The sequence below is a fragment of the Elgaria multicarinata genome, chromosome 4 (assembly GCF_023053635.1).
Source record: "Elgaria multicarinata webbii isolate HBS135686 ecotype San Diego chromosome 4, rElgMul1.1.pri, whole genome shotgun sequence".
In the NCBI taxonomy this organism is placed as follows: domain Eukaryota; kingdom Metazoa; phylum Chordata; class Lepidosauria; order Squamata; family Anguidae; genus Elgaria; species Elgaria multicarinata.
This window is the reverse complement of record NC_086174.1, coordinates 40,881,159-40,902,923: the sequence shown is the minus strand read 5'-3', so window position 1 is coordinate 40,902,923 and position 21,765 is coordinate 40,881,159. Positions and strand designations below refer to the sequence as shown.

The window sequence follows — 21,765 nt, the reverse complement described above, 5'->3', positions numbered from 1 at the left end:
CCTGGGCATCTAAATGACACAAAGGGTATCCCAGAAGGAGGCAGGGACGACCCCTCCATTTGCCTGGAATAATCCTTAGGTCTAGCTAAGGCCTCATATCCCATCTGCTCCTGAAGTTCTTGTAGGCTAATTTGTCCTGTCCTCTGACTGATCTGGGTGGTTCTTCTTCTTCTTCTTCTTCTTCTTCTTCTTCTTCTTCTTCTTCTTCTTCTTCTTCTTCTTCTTCTTCTTCTTCTTCTTCTTCTTCCTCTTCTTCTTCCTCTTCTTCTTCTTCCTCCTCCTCTTCTTCCTGTACTCAGCAAATCTGTGGTTTAATTAGATCCTTAAAATCTCTGGCCATTGCATTCATAACATCATGGATCATTTTCTCTATGTTCCTAGAAATGAAACCTGTCTGATGAATACAACTCTGTGTTACTTTTGGGTCTTCAAGTGATAGATCTAAATGACTGAATTGAACATTCCACGGCTGCTGTGATATTACCAAGCGTTACTCTTTGCTTATTAGAAAATGAGCAGGAAATGAGGGTAGGGCAATAATTGCATGACTTGCTCAACAGCAATACAGAAGAAGAAAAAGAGCCTACTGTCTCTGCTCTAGGCCAGGCTGCATTTTCATTCGCTGTCTCCTCTGAATTCCTCTAATCCCAGGCATTTGATGGCATGTGATGGGGCTTCTTCATTTAGTTATTTTATCAGGCCTTGGTTTTTTATTGTTAATTGTTTGGTTTTTTGTATTTGATAGTATTTGTTTTCTTGGTATATCATTGTGAAATAATAATGAAATTCATTTCCACAAGTTTAAAAGTGGTTGGATAAATTCCTGGAGGAGGAGGCTATCAATGGCTAGTAGTCCTGATAGCTATGTGTTACCTCCAATATCAGAGGCAGTAAACCTATATACCCCAGTTGCTAGGGAACATGGGCATAATGATGGAGCAAATATCCACCTGGACCTTCGAGGGCAGTGGATGCCCCCGCATCCATCCCTCACAGGCCCAGGCAGACACGGCTGGAAGAATTCCGCCCCAAGGCTGGCAAAAGACAAAGGGGGTGCAGGTCCGGCCAGAACTCAGTTCTGCCCAGACCTGCGTGCACCCTTTCTCCTTTCCCCCCGCTGCATTAATAGCAGCCACCACCACCCCACACCAATGGGGGCCTTAAAGGCTGTATTCACATCTTGGATTAAGAGAGCCTTTAAGGCCCCGATTGGCACAAGGAGAAGGCCAGAGAGCTTTGGCTATGGGGCGGTATATAAATTAAATAAATAAATAAATATAAGTGCACTTTCTGAGGCCTCCAGAAAGTGCATAATTCCCCCAGCCACACTAATGGCATGCCAGGGGAATTGTGCACTTTCTGGAGACTTCGTAAAGTGTGCTTTGCTGAGCAGTCAGATGGGCCGGCTCCAGGAACAGGGCTAGCCAAACACCTCATGAGTTCACTATCCCCTACATGGGTGGGAGGGTGGTCTTGCACTTGTGTCCTGCTTGTGGGTCCCTGGTCAACAGCTGGTTGGCCACTGTGTCAACTGAGTGCTAGACTAGATATACTCTAGGTCCAGCATGGCTCTTATGTTCTTATGAAACGTTTTTATTGTTTTTGTATTTTTTCAATCATTGCTGCAAGACACCTTGGGTCTTTTTTACTTTGGCTTTATAGTGATAAATTTGTTTTATCATGCTGTTTCTTATGGTATTAATTGTTGTGATTTCCCCAGAGAGGAAATAAATAAGAAATTATTATGATTATTATGAAATTCCCTTATACCAAATCAGACTATTAATCTATCTAGTTAAGAACTGTCTTCTACAATGTCTAGGGGGTCAAACAGGGTTTTTTCCCAGCCCTACCTGGAGGTGTCTGGGATTGAACCTAGGATGCAAAGCATATACTCTACCAGTGAGCTATGACTCTTCCCCATATTATATTGAAACTGTATCTTGGGAGCTGTAGGTTGGAATCATGCAACGGGTCATGGGCAACCATGTTATGTACCCCTTCCTGATTGTTTGTTTACGTGTGGCCTTTCTATGTAATGTTTGCTCCAATCAGTTCAACTCAGTATGGATGAGAGACAAATAGCACCACTGAATCATCTTCCTGGAGCTAGACCCATCATGGCGAAGACAAAAGATTCAAGGCAGATGCCTTGCTGGAGGACCCAGGAGGTGTTAAGGATGTTAATCCAACAAATTCAATGCTTGCACAGATATGTCAATATTCAGAGGCAGACTACACATGCTGAGAAGTTCGCAATCTATTCCAAAATTAACCACAAATTCGTAAGACAGCAATCCAAACTCGCTCCAAGGGTGAACATTACAAGCACACAAGTTTGGACAAAACAGCCAACTAATTACCAAATTAGGAGGCATCAGTAGTCTTCAGTAGCATTAAAAAAAACTTCATTCTTTGGAGGATTTGTTGGGGTAGTGTCATAAAGGGATGAGAATACGCAAGTATTCAATGTTACATCAATAGAGTGGTGGTTATGTATCAGGAAGGGTAACTGAAAAGCAAACAACTTGCAATCCCACTGACATCACAATTATCTGCCTGAGATGGTCTGTTATGTACATTTGCTCTTAATACAAGTAGTGGGTGAGATGAAATTGTTAGAAACAGAACCAACATGCTCCAGATAAGAAGCAGGACTGTAGGAGCACTAGTCATCATGGCTATATATTATTTGAGTATCCAGAGTCCCAGGGCATGTCTACCTGTGGCAATATCCCGGGGATCAACCCAGGATCGTACCTGTGCATCTACATGGCATACAGGGTATCCCGGGAGCAGGGAGGGATGATCCTTGCATTTCCCTGGGATATGTTCCTACACATTTTCCCCAACTTTCCCCACAGTCTCAGGATGATCCTGAGACTGTGAGACATGTGGCCGGCTGTCCTGGTTTCATCCTGTCTCTTCACGAGTATACACGAGGAGCTGGGAACCAGGCATGGGGCACAGAGCTCCTCAGGAGCTCCATGCCCATCGGGGGTGGGGTGGTGGAGCGGGAGGTTTTGTTTTTTTAAAAAAACCACCTCACTTTTGCGATGGAGTGCTCCTGCACTCTTTTTCAATTAAAAAAACAAAAACAAAATGGCGGGCATGACATCCTCTTCCTCCTGGGATGTCATGCTCTGCTAGTAGACAGGTAAGCAGGTAAGCAGGTAAGCCCGGGATCATTCCACCTACCTACCTCTACACTGTATGGTGTAGACATGCCCCCAGACAGTATACCTCTCTATACCAGGAGCAGGAGGATGCTATCGCACTCATGCCCTACTTGTTAACTTTCCATAAGAATCTGCTTGGGCCCTGCAGGAACAGAATGCTAGACTAGGCTGGCCTTTGGTTGGATCCAGCAGGGTTCTTCTTCTTATGTTCTTATATATTGGTCCATAAATTGCTTGTAGGACAGGTCCCTCACAAGAACCTGATTTATTGTACATGGTGGTGGCTGTCTGCTTCTGTATTCGAATTATTGATCATTCTTGTTTTACATTTTTGTAGGCCACCTTGGGAAGTTGGTATGTATGTGGCGGGGGGTGCCGAGAAAAATAAGACACACATTTATTAAATAAATAAAACTGCCAAAAATGGATACCATGATGGGATATTTTTCTGTCATAGAGATGGTCAAAAATTTCTTAGGTATAAAACACTGTCAAGAAATGGTTACTCTTGGTGGCCAAATGGCAGGTGGCCAGGCCTCCTCCCACCCACTGCCAATAGCAAACCCTAGTCTACCCCATTGTAGAAGGGTGTGTATTTTAATAATTGCCTTGAGCCATTCAAGAATGGGTATATTCAAACTCGGCTGGCATGATGGCTTCTCTTGGGGGGGGGGGGGAAGCGAAACTCAAGCTTTACACATTTGAATGTTCTTCACAGGCTGTTCATTACAGAGCCAGACTTCAGAGAGTGATGATAAGTAAAGATACATACAGTCAAGGCAGAAAAAACAATTTCATATGAGTTTAGAGACTTGATGTCTCTTGCCACCATCAACCCCCCACCCCCACCCCCAGTGTAAAACAGCTTGTGATTTTTCACATTTGGAGTCTTTGAAATGAATCATTTGTGAACAATCTGCATGCCTGCAATTAATTGCTCCAGAAAGTGGTGGGACCACTTTGAATAATGGATGAGCCTGGTAATTGCACGATCTGTTCACAGAGAACTTGCCAATAGAAAAAGGCGGGAAAGAGAATGAAACAACGACAAAATGAATCAGTGAATGCAGTACTCTGGTGGGGGTGGAAACTGACTTTATCGGAATTCACGTATAATAGGCTGGGCATTCAAAATACTGAAAGAGTAGGAAGTTCATATAAGTCTCATAGGACATGAAACATCTGCATCTGATTTGTTGGAACCCCTCCCCCCACAAACACACTGTCCACCCCCACTCTCGGTGCTGCGTGAGCTTCTTTTTAGGCTCAACAAGCATCCGACAATGCCTTGAGCCTGTCCACCCTCATCTGGAGCCTCCATTGTACACAACAACGGAGGCTCTGGAAATTACGTATTTTCCCCCTTGTGTAAATGGCAGCTGGAAACGGCAGCCATGAAGCACTCATCAGGCCCCGCAAGCATTTAAAGGACAGGGCCGTGAATGCACCATGAGCACCCGACTGAGTTGGGGGGTTAGGGAGTCCACCCATGACATCCCTAGACATAAGGAAGAAAATTGGAAACACTGTTGATGTATCTTGTGATGGACAAGAAATCTGGGTCTATCCTATAGCCTTGACATAGATTCTCAGTGCTGTACCTGCCTCCTCACATCCACCCACAACAGCACTGGAACCGCTTCCCTGTGGTCAACATAGTGAATGAAGGCACCATATTTAAGGAAGAACATTTCATGTGTTTTCTCTACCCAACCAGTGTCCTCTCTTCTAGCCAGAGCATGGGGAAGTCCCTCCTACATGGCTTTGGCTACACTAGGGATGTGGAAGGAATCTGTCCAGGGCTGCGGAGCTCACTCAGCTTAGCCCCACAGACTTCAACTTGACTAGAACTGCATCAAATTGGGACAGCTCATGGATTTTCCCAGGTTTTTTAAATTTTACTTAAATAGAAATATGTGCAAATTCAGGGTGCAATTATTGCACCCCCTCCAATTTGCACACATTTCTTTCTTCTTTTTTTAATGGAAAAAGTTCCTGGATTTTGGGAAAAGTCCCACAGATCAGCCTGCAAATGCAAGCTGGGTCAGATGCTGGCCAAGAGTCTATTGAGCCCCCAAAGGGCCAGATTCCACAGTGACGGACATTGCTAGTTGCACATGAAAGGGGCCTAATTTTTCTAGAACTTTTTCAAATGTTTAAAACGCACCACCTACAGTATCATAGCAATTATGTCATCAACTCTATACCCATATCACAGACTGTAGGGTTTGCCTAAGACAAGGGTGCCAGATATCAGGTCAGGGGAGCAAATCGGGCCCTCCTGGGGTTTGAATTGGGCCCTCTGGAGTTTCCCAGATGGTCCCTCCCCCTACTTCTGGCCCAACCACAATTCCCTCAGTCACCCATCATTTGGTAGTGCTGAACTACATGTACCTTTGTTCTGATCCAGCATGGCTTTTGTGCAGATTTTTTCTCCATTCTAAAAGTTGAACTGTTTCTACGAAATCTTAGTTACTGGAAGGAAGAACTTTAAACTACAATATATTGGTATTTTTGTCCTGCCTCTTTTACCTCCCAGAATGCAACCCCCAAAAGCTTCTCTGAAATGGAATTTGGACCTCAGGCTGAAAAAGGCTCTGCTGCCCTGGCCTAAGACAACCTCATCGGTTTGTGGTGGAATCAAAACTTGAACAAGGATTTCATGGCTTGCACATTTTCCTAGGGCATTTCCCAGTTCCCTCACACAACTCAAGACAATGGGCAGAATCCAAGTCTGCTCATCAGCTAGTGGAACTGGCCACTGATTCTGGTTCGTGCATGGCCAGTCCGGTCAATCCTGGTCTGCAGGTACCACTTGAGGAATGACAGTTTAGCACTACCGGAAGCAAGCTCTGAAATGAGCTGAAATGCTCATTTCTGGAAGGGGACAGGTTGGCAGAGTTCATTCATTCATTCATTCATTTAATACATCCCGCCTTTTTTCCTCCAAGGAACCCAAGGTAGCATACATAATTGTTCTCCTCTTCCTCCATTTCATTTTATCCTTACAACAACAACAACCCTGTGAGATAGGTTTTACCTTAATGGAATTGTCTTAATGTGGGTTGAGGGTTTTAATGGAATTGGTTTATATGTTATTGTAAAGTGCCTGGATGCCAGAAATGGTGAGGCGGCGCTATAAAAATGTTTTAAATAAATAAATAAATAAATTGGTTGGGCTGAGAGTCTGTGTCTGGCCTGAAGTCACCCACTGAGCTTCCATGGCCGAGTGGGGACTAGAACCTGGATCTCCTGACTCCCAGTCTGACACTTTAACCACTATACCACACTGGTTCTCCTTGTATTGCCTTATGTGAACTCTGCTAACCCAGTGTGGTGTAGTGGCTAAAGTGTTGGACTGGGAGTCGGGAGATCCGGGTTCTAGTCCCCACTCAGCCATGGAAACCCACTGGGTGACTTTGGGCCAGTCACACTCTCTCATCCCAACCCACCTCACAGGGTTGTTGTTGAGAGGATAACATGGAGAGGAGGAGGAGGATTATGTACGCCGCCTTGGGTTCCTTGGAGGAAAAAAGGCGGGATATAAATGCAAAAATAAATAAATAAATAAATAACCCGCCCCCTTCCAGAAATGTGCATTTCCACTCATTTCAACTTGCCCCTGGATGCATTAGGCCACCATTCTGCAAGCAGTAGGGCTGCTTGCAGACCAGAATTGGCAGAGCTAGCCACACACACAAGGGCAGTGCTGGATTCTGCCCAAAGAGCATAGTAGTAGAGGCCAAGCTTCGTGCAGGGCAATGCCTTCAAACCAAAGGTCAACATAAAGAATCTTAAAGGTCCCCAAATAGAATTCTGTTGGGCTAGATGACTTTATATTAAAAAGAAAACACTACAGTTGCAGTCATCCTATCTCATCACTGTACGATAAGCTGGATGATAAGCATTAGGGGTGTGCACGGACCCCCCGCTCCGCTTCACTTGCAGATCCGCCATTTTTCGGAGCGGGTCGCTCCGCCCCGCCCCCGCTCCGCCCACTTCCGCTCCGCTCCGCTCGGAGCTCCGGATCCGGATCCGGAGCTCCGTTTTTGCCCCCCCATAGGGTTGCATTGAAAGCTAAAAAAGTAAACAACTTTTTTTCCGTTGAAGTTAGAAACCTCACGTTTGGCACCATGACACCTCATGGGCGTATACACACACACGCCAAGTTTCAAGGCAATCCCATCATCCCCTGATTTTTGGCGAATTTTTGAAAATCGGGCACCCCATTCACACCCCTTGGGATAGCTCCGTCAATTTGCATGTTAGAAACCTCAAACTCGGCACCAGGGCAGCTTATCCATGTGTCCACATGCACGCCAAGTTGCAAGCAAATCCCATCATCCCCTGATTTTTGGCGCGGCTCTACCCTCTAACGCACCTCCCATAACCCTAATTCACACCCCTTTAGATAGCTCCGTCAATTTGCACGTTAGAAACCTCAAACTCAGCACCATGATAGCTTATCCACGTGTCCACATGCACGCCAAGTTTCAAGGCAATCCCATCATCCCCTGATTTTTGGGGAATTTATGAAAATCGGGCACCCCATTCACACCCCTTGGGATAGCTCCGTCAATTTGCATGTTAGAAACCTCAAACTCGGCACCAGGGCAGCTTATCCATGTGTCCACATGCACGCCAAGTTGCAAGCAAATCCCATCATCCCCTGATTTTTGGCATGGCTTAACTCACCCCAAATTGTCCCATTCTACAACTACGTCAATTTGCACGTTAGAAACCTCAAACTCAGCACCATGATAGCTTATCCACGTGTCCACATGCACGCCAAGTTTCAAGGCAATCCCATCATCCCCTGATTTTTGGGGAATTTATGAAAATCGGGCACCCCATTCACACCCCTTGGGATAGCTCCGTCAATTTGCATGTTAGAAACCTCAAACTCGGCACCAGGGCAGCTTATCCATGTGTCCACATGCACGCCAAGTTGCAAGCAAATCCCATCATCCCCTGATTTTTGGCGCGGCTTAAACTTTTTAACTCACCCCAAATCAAGTCCCATTCTACAACTACGTCAATTTGCACGTTAGAAACCTATCCTTTGGTCCCATGACAGCTTACCCATGTGTCCCCATGGACACCAAGTTTCAAGGCAATCCCATCATCCCCTGATGTTAGGGGAACTTTTGAAATTTGAACACTCCAGTATGTCAGGGATTTAAAGTTGCAATTGCAGACAGCTCAATGGGGCCAGTTCCAAGGCAATCCCAACATGCCACGAGATAACCCTAAATCTTCTGGCACATTTGAAAAAGGGATTATTGAATTTGATAAAGTCTAAGTGAGCGCAGGAAGGACTTCTCCCCTTAGTCAAAGCAAGACACATACACCATCGCTGCAAGGCGGGAAGGGGAGAAGGGAGGGAAAGCAGGCAGGCAGCATGCATTGTAGTGCCGCAAGGATGGCTTGAGCACTAACGCATAGCAAACCAACCCATAAGTGGGCGCAAAGTGAGGCAAAGATGGCTGGTTGTTTCTTTCTAAGCCAGCAGTTACGCCTTGAGGGGCACAGAGGAGGACGACTGGGAGCAAGCGTGCCGGAGGGTGCTGGCCACGAACCGCAAAGCCCATCTCCCAGGCACCAGGCGGGCAGAGCAGGCGAGGAGTCAGTCCTGGCAGATGCCCCACCACAGCAGCACCCCGGGGGAGGCGGGCAGACAGGCAGGCAGGCATGGGTTGGCGGGCCCAGAAAAGCTGGTACCTTGCACAAGTAAGCCATAGATCTGTGGGGGAGTCAGTCCCAGCAGATCCAGCTACCTCACAAGGATGGCTCCCAGGCAGGCGGGCAGGCGCCTCCACTGTAGTGGCTGTGCTCAACTCGGCGGGCGCACTACAAGACGAGTTGAAGTGAGAGCTCACTTCTCAGGAAATGTAGTGGCTGTGCTACGGGAGATCGGTGGACTGCTGGAGCTTAGCTTTTTCTCTGAGGGGAAGTCCATGAGTTGAAGTGACAGCTTGCTTCTCAAAGACAGGGTTACAGCGGAAGAGGGGTGGGACGAGACCGGGGAGACAAGCTCGACCAGTGACTACTACTAATCCCCACATCCTGGAGGACCACAGCATCCCACACAAAGTGGCTGTGGTGAAGTCAATGGCTGTCATGAGTCGAAGTGAGTGCTGACTTCTCAGGAGGAAACTTAAACTGTCCCTAGTATGCACTAAGTGGCTGTGCTATGGGAGTTCGGTGGACTGTTGGAGTACCAGCCACAATTGGGGAAGTGAATGAGTTTCAGTGAAAGGTTGCTTCTCAAAATCAGCACACAGATCAAGGACTCCATTTGATCCCCGAGCTATCTAAAGGGTGACCCGTGGACTGCTGGAGTTTTCCTCCGGTTCCCGGTGGCTGGGATGGGTCTCGGCTTCTCAAAGCCATGGCACTGCTGCATATGCAGTGCAGCTTCTCGAAAGAGAGCTGTCCCACGGAAAAACGGTGCATTACTGGAGCTTAGCTTTTTCTCAAAGGGGAAGTCAATGAGTTGAAGTGAAAGGTTGCTTCGGAAGTCTATGGCTTTCATGAGTTTCAGTGACAGCTTGCTTCTCAAAGAGGGCGTTACAGCGGAAGAGGGGTGGGACGAGACCAGGGAGAGGAGCTCGACCAGCTGCTGCGACTAATCCTCACCCACATCCTGGAGGACCACAGCATCCGCAGTAGTGGCTGTGGTGAAGTCAATGGCTGTCATGAGTTGAAGTGAGTGCTCACTTCTCAGGAAAATTAAACTGTCCGTACACACTAAGTGGCTGTTCTATGGGCGATCGGTGGACACCTGGAGTACCACCCGCACATAGGGGAAGTCCATGAGTTGAAGTGACAGCTTGCTTCTCAAAGATAGGGTTACAGCGGAAGAGGGGTGGGACGAGACCGGGGAGAGAAGCTCGACCAGTGGCTACTACTAATCCCCACATCCTGGAGGACCACAGCATCCCACACAAAGTGGCTGTGGTGAAGTCAACGGCTGTCATGAGTCGAAGTGAGTGCTCACTTCTCAGGAGGAAACTTAAACTGTCCCTGTGCAGTCAGTGGTTGGGGAGAGAGGCACGGCCAGCTGTGCCTCCACCGTAGGGGCTGTGCTCAAGTGTCTGAACTTGGAGTCGAAGTGAGAGCTCAAAATTGCTCCATATGAGACTGGGGAGAGAAGCTCGACCAGCTTCTGCTACTAATCCTCACCCACATCCTGGTGGAACAAAGCATCCACCGAGAAGTGGCTGTGGTGAAGTCAATGGCTGTCATGAGTTGAAGTGAGTGCTGACTTCTCAGGAGGAAACTTAAACTGTCCCTACGCACTAAGTGGCTGTGCTATGGGCGATCGGTCGACTACTGGAGTACCACCCGCACATAGGGGAAGTCCATGAGTTGAAGTGACAGCTTGCTTCTCAAAGATAGGGTTACAGCGGAAGAGGGGTGGGACGAGACCGGGGAGAGAAGCTCGACCAGTGGCTACTACTAATCCCCACATCCTGGAGGACCACAGCATCCCACACAAAGTGGCTGTGGTGAAGTCAACGGCTGTCATGAGTCGAAGTGAGTGCTCACTTCTCAGGAGGAAACTTAAACTGTCCCTGTGCAGTCAGTGGTTGGGGAGAGAGGCACGGCCAGCTGTGCCTCCACCGTAGGGGCTGTGCTCAAGTGTCTGAACTTGGAGTCGAAGTGAGAGCTCAAAATTGCTCCATATGAGACCAGGGAGAGGAGCTCGACCAGCTGCTGCGACTAATCCTCACCCACATCCTGGAGGACCACAGCATCCGCAGTAGTGGCTGTGGTGAAGTCAATGGCTGTCATGAGTTGAAGTGAGTGCTCACTTCTCAGGAGGAAACTTAAACTGTCCCTATGCACTAAGTGGCTGTGCTATGGGAGTTCGGTGGACTACTGGAGTACCAGCCGCAATTGGGGAAGTGAATGAGTTTCAGTGAAAGGTTGCTTCTCAAAATCAGCACACTGATCGGGTCACCCAGAGGTCCACAGCCTCTACGTAGTGGCTGTGCTGAAGTCAATGACTTCCATGAGTTTAAGTGAAAGGTTGCTTCTCAAAGGCGAGGACTTGCCTGTTTCATTTTCGCAGCGAGACAGGCAGCTGCAGTAACACTCACAACCACACACACAAGGACAGCTTTTGCACAGAGGCTCATGAGTTCAAGTGACAGCTTACTTCTCAAAACCATACTTCGGGATCAGGGAGTACGTCTTCCACTCCCAGGGCACTCCAAAGGGCGACCCGTGGACTGCTGGACTTTACCTCCCTCAGTTGGGGAAGTGAATGATGAGTTTAAGTGAAAGCTTGCTTCTCAAAGACGGGTTACAGCAGAAGGGGAAGAGGAAGAGGATGAGACTGAGGAGAGAGAGGTTGCATCGGAAGTCTATGGCTTTCATGAGTTTCATGAGTTGAAGTGAGTGCTCACTTCTCAGGAAAATTAAACTGTCCGTACACACTAAGTGGCTGTTCTATGGGCGATCGGTCGACTGCTGGAGTACCTCCCACACATAGGGGAAGTCCATGAGTCGAAGTGAAAGCTCACTTCTCAGATAACTTGAATTGCGAGACTGGGGAGAGACGCTCGGCCAGCTGCTGCAACTAATCCTCCTCACCCACATCCTGGTGGAACAAAGCATCCACCGAGAAGTGGCTGTGGTGAAGTCAATGGCTGTCATGAGTCGAAGTGAAAGCTCACTTCTCAGGAGGAAACTTAAACTGTCCCTATGCACTAAGTGGCTGTGATATGGGCGTTCGGTGGACTGTTGGAGTACCAGCCGCAATTGGGGAAGTCCATGAGTTGAAGTGAGTGCTCACTTCTCAGGAAAATTAAACTGTCCGTACACACAAAGTGGCTGTGGTATGGGCGATCGGTGGACACCTGGAGTACCACCCGCACATAGGGGAAGTCCATGAGTTGAAGTGACAGCTTGCTTCTCAGGAGGAAACTTAAACTGTCCCTACGCACTAAGTGGCTGTGCTATGGGCGATCGGTCGACTACTGGAGTACCACCCGCACATAGGGGAAGTCCATGAGTTGAAGTGACAGCTTGCTTCTCAAAGACAGGGTTACAGCGGAAGAGGGGTGGGACGAGACCGGGGAGAGAAGCTCGACCAGCGACTGTTACTTATCCCCACATCCTGGAGGACCACAGCATCCACAGTAGTGGCTGTGGTGAAGTCAATGGCTGTCATGAGTTGAAGTGAGTGCTCACTTCTCAGGAGGAAACTTAAACTGTCCCTGTGCAGTCAGTGGTTGGGGAGAGAGGCACGGCCAGCTGTGCCTCCACCGTAGGGGCTGTGCTCAAGTGTCTGAACTTGAAGTCGAAGTGAGAGCTCAAAATTGCTCCATATGAGACTGGGGAGAGAAGCTCGACCAGCGACTGCTACTTATCCCCACATCCTGGAGGACCACAGCATCCGCAGTAGTGGCTGTGGTGAAGTCAATGGCTGTCATGAGTTGAAGTGAGTGCTCACTTCTCAGGAGGAAACTTAAACTGTCCCTGTGCAGTCAGTGGTTGGGGAGAGAGGCACGGCCAGCTGTGCCTCCACCGTAGGGGCTGTGCTCAAGTGTCTGAACTTGAAGTCGAAGTGAGAGCTCAAAATTGCTCCATATGAGACTGGGGAGAGAAGCTCGACCAGCGACTGCTACTTATCCCCACATCCTGGAGGACCACAGCATCCGCAGTAGTGGCTGTGGTGAAGTCAATGGCTGTCATGAGTTGAAGTGAGTGCTCACTTCTCAGGAGGAAACTTAAACTGTCCCTATGCACTAAGTGGCTGTGCTATGGGCGTTCGGTGGACTGTTGGAGTACCAGCCGCAATTGGGGAAGTGAATGAGTTTCAGTGAAAGGTTGCTTCTCAAAATCAGCACACAGATCAAGGACTCCATTTGATCCCCGAGCTATCTAAAGGGCGACCCGTGGACTGCTGGAGTGTAACCTCCCTCACCCTCAATTGGGGAAGTGAATGAGTTTCAGTGAAAGGTTGCTTCTCAAAATCAGCACACTGATGGAGTCACCCAGAGGTCCACAGCCTCTATGTAGTGGCTGTGCTGAAGTCAATGACTTCCGTGAGTTCAAGTGAAAGGTTGCTTCTCAAAGGCGAGGACTCGCCTGTTTGCTTCTCAAAAAACCATACTTCTGGATCAGGGAGTACGTCTTCCACTCCCAGGGCACTCCAAAGGGCGACCCGTGGACTGCTGGAGAGAGGCAGCCTGGCTAGTGGTGGTGGTGGTGCCAGGCATTGCCTTGCCCCCTGCTTGCACCTCACCTAAACGTGCAGTCAATCATGGACAAACGGTTGTAAACCGCCCAGAGAGCTTTGGCTGTGGGGCGGTATATAAATGTAATTAATTAAATAAATAAATAAATAAATAAATAAATAAATGGAGTCTTTTGGAACTGGGTGGAAAACTATCCGGATGAGTTGACTAAGCTGTACCGGACGCCACAGAAATGAAATGAACTCAAGTGCGGTGCTTTGCCCTCACAGTCAGTCACACACACGCACGGTGACAAACTCTGCCTAGTGCCTACAGAGAAAAAACCAGCCTGCCTGAACTGTAGTGTGCCTGCCAACCCAAGGAGGGGTGGAATTAAAGGGAGCCTGCCTGTCACTCCCACGAGGGCTTGAGGGTGGGGTATCCCAGCAGGGGGAGATTGCCCTTCAGAAAGACCAGCTGCTCCACCAAGTCCGGCTCCAAGCGAGAGCGGTGAGGGGTCACTATGTCGCCCGCCATAGAGAACACCCTCTCGCTTGGAACACTGGTGGGTGGGCAGCTGAGTCGATCCATGGCCACCCGCGCCAGGTCCGGCCAAATCTGAAAACGGGATGACCAGTAGGCCAGGGGGTCCATGGAGGAGTCCTCGATGGGCTCTGACAGGTAACGCTGCACGGTGGTTGCAGCGTCATCCTGGCTGGTGGCTGGGGAGGGTCTCTGCCCAAACACGGTGTGCAGAGCCTCTTCCCAATACCCCTCGCCTGTGCTGCTGCTGGGAGGGATGCAGGTGAGGCTGCTGCTGGTGCTGCTGGTGCTGCTGCGGGGAGGGGTGGCCTGCTCCTCTGCCTCACTCTGCCCCACCCTCTTGGCCCATGCCGCCCGCACTTCGCCCACCAGCGTTTCCACCCAGTGCTGCCTGCTATTTGGCCCACAAAGCCCATCCTTCACACGAGGGTCGCACATGGCTGCCAACATGTGGACCCTGTCGGTTTGGATGGGCTCCAGCCTCCGCGTCACGCCGTCCCTCAGCCTAGTCACCGCTTCGCGGACCTCGGGCTCGAAGCGCCTGCCGGTGACGGGATCCCTGTACTCCAGAAAGTCGCCCATCTGTTTCTGGAGATGCCTGCATACAGGGATCACCTGGCTGAGGAGGGCAGAGCTTTTGCTCAGGGTCTCGGTGGCGTTCAGGAACGGCTTGAGGACCGCCACCAGCTGGGACATGGCGTCCCACTGCTGCTTGCCCAGGTGGTGGACGCCCATGTCCCTGACCCTGAACAAGTCGTGGATGGCACGCTGTTGCTCCACCATCCGCTCCAGCATCAGGTAGGTGGAGTTCCAGCGTGTCACCACATCCTGCACTAGCCTGTGCTGCGGGAGATTCAACTCCTCCTGCTTCTCCCGCAGCAAGCGACTGCCCTTGACGCTGTGGTGGAAATGGCCTGCCACCTTTCTGCAGCTCTCCAGGAGGTTACGGATCCCGGACAGGGGACCGAGGTTGGGCTTGCTGCTGCCCATCCCAAGGCCATCCCTCACCACCAGGTTCAAGACGTGCGCGATGCAGCGGACGCCCTCGAATCCGCCGTCGCGCACCGCCTTCACCATGTTGGCTCCCCCGTCCGTGACCATGTAACCGCGGGTGACCTTCTGCCCAGCTAGCCACCCATCCACCATGCGGTTCATGGCCTCCGTAATCTCCCCTGCCGTGTGGGACTGGTCCATCACTTGCGTGTGGAGGAGGGCCCAGCAGTAGCCCTCCTTGCCAGTCCCTGTAGTGCTGGATCCTTCCTGCCCCACGGCTGCCCACCAGTGTGCCGTCAGGGACAGGTAAGCGTGCACTCCGCCCTCGCTGGACCAAATGTCCGAGGTGAAGTGCACCATCCGTGCCTCTGCCTGGCACAGACGACCCAGCACTAACTCCCTGCAGGAACGGTACAGGGAAGGCACCACCCGCCTGCTCAGGGTGGTGCGACACGGCAGCTTGTAGTATGGCACCACAAGCGCCATCAGCCTCTTGAAGCCTGCGTTGTCGACGAGGCTGAATGGCTGGTCGTCCAACGCCACCATCTCACCGATTGACGTGGTGATCTGGGAGGGCGTTGGAAAACGCCATCTTGTGGTTCCATACTTCCCCCACCCCATTTCCGGCAGGGTTGCCTGCCTAACCCTTGTGGGGATGGGAGATGGAGAGCTGAGACTGGAAGTGCCAGCAGCAGCAGCAGCAGCAGCAGCAGCAGCAGCCGCCGCCTTCGGCTTTCCCCTGGAACCAGTCGCCTTGCCCGCCTCTTTCCCCAGCAAGACCGACTGGTGCTGCCTCTTAAGATGCATCTTCATGCTGCTGGTTCCATAATGCCCTGTCGATGAACCCCTGCTTAGGCTGAGTTTGCAGTGGCGACAGACAGCAAAGCGGGGATCCGCTCCCAACTCAAAGTGGTCCCACACGATGCTTGTCTTTCGTTTCCGTGGTGACACCACCAATTGCCCGCCTGAGCTCTCTGGTGTTGCCACAGAAACAGGGGTGTGGGATGAGACTGGGGAGAGAGCCTCGGCCTGCTGCTGCTCCTCCTCAGCCCCCACATCCTGGAGGCCCACCGCCTCCTCCTCCTCCTCCCCCCCCTCCACTGTGCTGAGGACCTCGTCTAGGTCCATCATCGGGCTCGTGGGCTGAAAGGAGAATGAAGGAGTTGGGGATACTCCTCCTCCTCTAATGGCACTGCTGCCACGTGCCTCTTGCAAACGGGCACTTTTCCCATTCCCACCCTCAAAAAGAGAACGCCGGGCACAAGTTGCAGAAGAGAGTGGCTCTGCCTGCTGCTTGTCCTGCTTCTGTTTTGGAGCAGTCAGCCAAGGAGTTGCCCGTTTGAGTTTCACAGGAGGAGAGGAAGCCTGCTTACTGCTGGCAGACTGAGCCTTGCTGCTTTCAGCACGCCTGCTTCCTCTTTTCATGATGACTAACAAAATATTAATACTACTAATACTATGTATAAGGTACTACTAAGAATATGTATAAGAAGATATAATATGTTTAAATGTAGGGAAATGGGACAAGAACAATAAAATATACTACTACTAATATGTATGAGAATATACTAATATATATATATATATCTACTACTAAGAATATCTACAAGAATATAATAATATGTTTAAGAATATTACTAATAAATGTAGGGAAATGGGACAAGAAATGGGACAACCACTACTATAACAAGAACAAAATATGAATACTACTACTACTAATATGTATGAGAATGTATACTAATAGACTACTAAGACTATGTCAAAGAATATAATATAATATGTTTAAGAATAGGGAAATGGTGTGCGTATGCTTTCCCCAAAATGCTCAATCTGTGGCTGCCTGTTGAACTTGACAAAAGCAGCCCACTCCGTCGAAGTTACACAGAGAAGAAAAAGAGAATCCAATTTTTTTGGTATATTTGGTATATAGAAGATAGAAGGAAACACAATCAGGATTTAAGAGAGGGGAGGGGGGAAAAGAACCAACCACTACTATAATATGTATGAGAATGTATACTAATAGACTACTAAGACTATGTCAAAGAATATAATAATAATATGTTTAAGAATAGGGAAATGGTGTGCGTATGCTTTCCCCAAAATGCTCAATCTGTGGCTGCCTGTTGAACTTGACAAAAGCAGCCCACTCCGTCGAAGTTACACAGAGAAGAAAAAGAGAATCCAATTTTTTTGGTATATTTGGTATAGAAGATAGAAGGAAACACAATCAGGATTTAAGAGAGGGGAGGGGGGAAAAGAACCAACCACTACTATAAGAAGAACAAAATATGAATACTAATATAATATGTATGAGAATATATACTAATGGACTATGTGAAAGAATATAATAAAATATGTTTAAGAATATAAATGTAGGGAAATGGGACAAAAACTGTGTGTATGCTTTCAAAAGAAAGCTTTCACAAAAGCAGAACAGTCAGGCTTTAATACAGGGAAGGGGGGGGGGGCAACCAACCCAACCAACCCAAACACACACTCCAAAATTCAAAAATAAAGTTTATATTAAATCAAAGTAAGGGGAAAACACAGGGCAAACTAAGCTACAAGTCAGAAAGAAGCAAACAAACACACACACACGCCAAACTAAACCTATCCTAATCTATCTCCAAAGTCCAAAGCAGGAGCACTAACTAACTAAGTGTTCCCTCCACGAACGCCAACCCACAAAGAGACACAAAACAGAAAGTTCTCAGGGTGGGTCTGCCTTAGTCCCCCCTCCAACGCTGGGATTGGAGGAGGATGCTTTCTGAGGAGATCAATTCTCATCAGGATTGGGAGTTGAATGTGCCTGTCATCGCTTCCAAAAAAATAAAAATAAAAAAATAAAAAAAACCCAAACCCCGATTTTTAAAAAAATATTGCACGTGAACCACAGCACGCAGAAAGTTGAGAGTGGTCTCAAAATGACCCCCATCCACGACTCTCTGTGCACAAGAATTTTCAGAACGATAGCTTAAACCCCCCCCCAGTTATCCCCGATTCTTTCCCTCAATGCAATCCTATGGGCGAAAAGCCGAAACGGAGCCCCGCGGTTGACCCTATTTTTAAAAAACTTCTAGCCCGCGACCCGTACGATGCAGAAAGTTGAGAGTGGTCTCAAAATGACCCCCATCCACGACTCTCTGTGCACAAGAATTTTCAGAACGATAGCTTAAACCCCCCCCCAGTTATCCCCGATTCTTTCCCTCAATGCAATCCTATGGGCGAAAAGCCGAAACGCAGTTTGAGCCCCGCGGTTGACCCGATTTTTAAAAAAATATTGCACGTGAACCACAGCACGCAGAGAGGTGAGAGTGGTCTCAAAATGACCCCCATCCACGACTCTCTGTGCACAAGAATTTCCAGAACGATAGCTTCAAAAACAACGTAGTTATGCGCGATTATTTGCCGCAATGCAATCCTATGGCGAAATGTTTTCAAGATGGCGACCGGAGCGCTCCGACTGAACTCGGAGCTCCGAAAAATGGTCGCTTCTCTTCGCCTTGCTTCTAGGGGGTCCGCGGTCCGCTCCTACTCCGCCTCTGGGTAAGGCGGAGCAGGCCAATCCGCTACTGCTTCTACGCTCCTAATCGGAGCGGAGCACATCCCTAATAAGCATAACGGGACAATTTCTGACAAATCTAATCAGATGACTTTCTTATGTCCTTGGTTGGTGGATAGCTGTTGTCAAATTGTTAACTGCAGACAGTTCAATTGCTCATGTACATTTTCAGTGCTTTTTTTTTAAAAAAAGCACACACACACACACCAATAAGGTCACAGCTAGACCTAAGGTTTATCCTGGGATCATCCAGGGTTCACCCCTGCCTGAGCACTGGATCCCCCGTGTGTCACCTAGATGAACAGGTTTGATCCCTGGACGATCCAGGGATAAACCTTAGGTCTAGCTATGGCCTAAGACAGTTGGAATCTTGCGAGCCATTTGACTCCAGCTTTACTGTTGTGTGAATTAATCTTACCTTCTTATGGTCCTTAGTAGTGTGGACCTGGCCTCATTATGGAAGGTAATGATGATGCTGGTTGGTGGCAGATCTGTACGATAGTGCAAAGTAGTACATCTGAATGAATAAAGAGACAAAAATATTGCTTAAGTTATAGAATCTTAAGCAGTGACGTTCAATTGTTTCCCTTTCTAGTACATGTTAGGTAAAATGCAGGTGTGTAATTGAACCAGTAGCTTCAGGTTTTGTTGTATAGTCCATTCATTCATTCATTCACTGCATTTTTGTACCACTCAATAATCAAAGCAAAAATAAATAAAATAATGGTTTAGACCAATTTTTCAATGGGGAGCGGTATATAAATATTCTAAATAAATAAATAAATAAATAATAACATCTAAAACCAATTTTAAAAGCCACTGAATAAAAACAGAGTAACACCAACAGCAGAGGACAAAAACAGTGCAAGGATCAATAGTGCAAGGATTTGAAAAGCACTAACACATTTTTAAAACTGGTTTGTTCGTTTTTTAAAGCCTGGGAGAATAAAGTCTTTACTTGGCTCTGAAAAGACTGCAAAGTAGGTGCCAGGTAAACCTCTCTGGGAAGGGCATTCCATAAGCAGGATGCCACCACTGAAAAGACCACTTGTCTAATAGTTACTCATCTTATCTTATTTGGCAGGGTCACCCAGAGCAGGACCTCAGAAGAAGACTTTAGGGTCTAAAAAGATATACACAGAAAGAGACATTTGTTCTAGTAGCCTGTCCCCATGTCATTTAGGACCTTAAAGTTTAATACCTGCACTTTGAATTGGGTCCAGAAATGGACTAGAAGCCAGTGCAGATGGGGGAGGGGAGAAACAGGACCATAATATGATCATATCATCCACTTCCTGGACTAATATGTGGATCAGAACACAGTTTTCCTACAGATTGCTCACTTTTCCAGATTTCACAATGCAGTTCCCAGCTCAAAAGATTCATACAAAAATGTGTATATTAGCAAGAGTTACATACAGAAATGCATACATTAGGGAGCTGCATTCAAAAAAGTGTATATTAGGGAAAGTTGCATACAAAAATGAATAGAGAAAGTTGCATACAAACGTGTATATATTAGGGAATTGCAAATATTAGGGAGATAAATAAATGAGAATGTGAATTTTTGTGTGTGTATGTTTCAATTTTCAGACTGATGCAGAAATAGGACAAAATGGACTTATGATTGGATATATGTGAAACAGTCCATAAATGATTAGTCCAACCCTACATACATTGAAGTAATCAATGCTCAGATAGGATCATACTTTGTATTCAGCTTAAGTTGATTTTAAAAAAATGTTCTTTGCTACAGAGGCCAGTTGTGGACTGAGTTTCACTTTATTGGCCCTTATCCAGTTCATTACCATGCTCAGACACTGGTTCAGAACACTGCCTCATCTGGTTTACATTAAAAGGAGACATCAGCCCTGTCCAGACATTCTTCTTTGCAGTTTCACTGAACATGTGAGGAAAGGAGCAATCCTGCCATGCCCCCTTTCATTGTTGCATCAGTTGTGTAGAGAGTCTCCAAAGATACAAGAGGATCTCCTGTTCAGACTGTGGAGAGTCTCCTCCTGTATCTTTGTACATGACCCAGGGCCTTGAGGTGGGGGCAGGGCTGAAGCATTCCTTTCCTCACATGTTCAGTGAAACTTGTAAGAATATCTGAACAGAGCTGTAGAGCTGAATGTCATCTGCATATTGGCGACACCTTAGGCCACATCTCCAGTGGTTTCATGTAGATGTTATACAGCATGGGAGATAAAACAGAGCCTTATGGAACCCCTTATGGACAGTATAACTATCACAGGGCAGAGCAATAACCACACACTCCCAGAACCAGCTTCTGGATTCAACCATCCAAGTAGGAGTGAAGCCATTACGACTTACACTGTACCTAGACCTAAGGTTTATCCCAGGATCATCCCAGGTTCGTCCCTGCCTGAGTGCTGGATGCCCTGTGTGGCACCTAGATGAACAGGTTTGACCCCAGGACAATCCTGGGATAAACCTTAGGTCTAGCTATGGCCACAGTAAATCCAAGTCTCAAACCAGACAGCCTACCCAGGATACTATGGCCTCATCTACACCAAGCAGGATATTGCACTATGAAAGCAATATATAAAAGGCAGAACCCACACTATGGCTTTATAGCAGTACTGAAGAGCACTGACAACTGTTGGGGCTCATGGACACATACCATATAACGCTTTCATACTGCTACATCCTGCTTGGTGTGGTTCCTGCCTTTTATATACCACTTTCATATTGCTTTCATAGTGAAATATCCTGCTTGGTGTAGATGAGTCCTATGATTGAAGGTATTGAAAGTCAATGAGAGTTCCAAGAGAACCAAGAGGTCAAACTCCCTCCATCCCTCTCTTGGCAAAGGTTATTCCAAAGAGAACACAAGTTTCTGTTCTAAATCCTGACTTAAAGACCAACTTAAATGGATCTAGAAAATCAGTTAAGTCCAGGATGGGGACAGCTATGTAGTCTGTTAGGATGTACTCCAACACTTCTACATTTTCCTCTACAGCTCTGAGCAACTTTTTTAGTCAGCCTCAATGCAGGGCTTGAGCTGGATGGAAAGGAGAGAAAGAGCTAAGTGTCACCAACGCTTTGACACCACCACCCCTTGGATCTCTACATAAACATGCATAGTCTCATAATACATGTTGAAGCGAGATGGGGTCACAAGGAACCCTAAAACACTCCAAAGACTACTTTGGTACACAAGACACAATTTTCTATACTACCTTCAGTGACCTTCTTTCTCACAAATGAGATCATTTTTTATTTAATGCTGGAGGAAGAAGAACGTTGTTGGACCACCGTTCATTTTGGATCTTCT

General features: G+C 47.8%; 1 protein-coding gene across 2 annotated transcripts in view; it reads right to left on the bottom strand.

Annotated features, from left to right (window-relative positions):
• Positions 1-21,765, bottom strand: part of GALNT14 (polypeptide N-acetylgalactosaminyltransferase 14) — a 322,644-nt gene that overhangs the window by 85,400 nt on the left and 215,479 nt on the right. For both annotated transcript variants that reach the window (XM_063124153.1, XM_063124154.1), the window contains exon 3: positions 18,886-18,984. In XM_063124153.1, the coding sequence (XP_062980223.1) occupies positions 18,886-18,984 (99 nt within the window). The remainder of the gene's footprint in view (positions 1-18,885; positions 18,985-21,765) is intronic.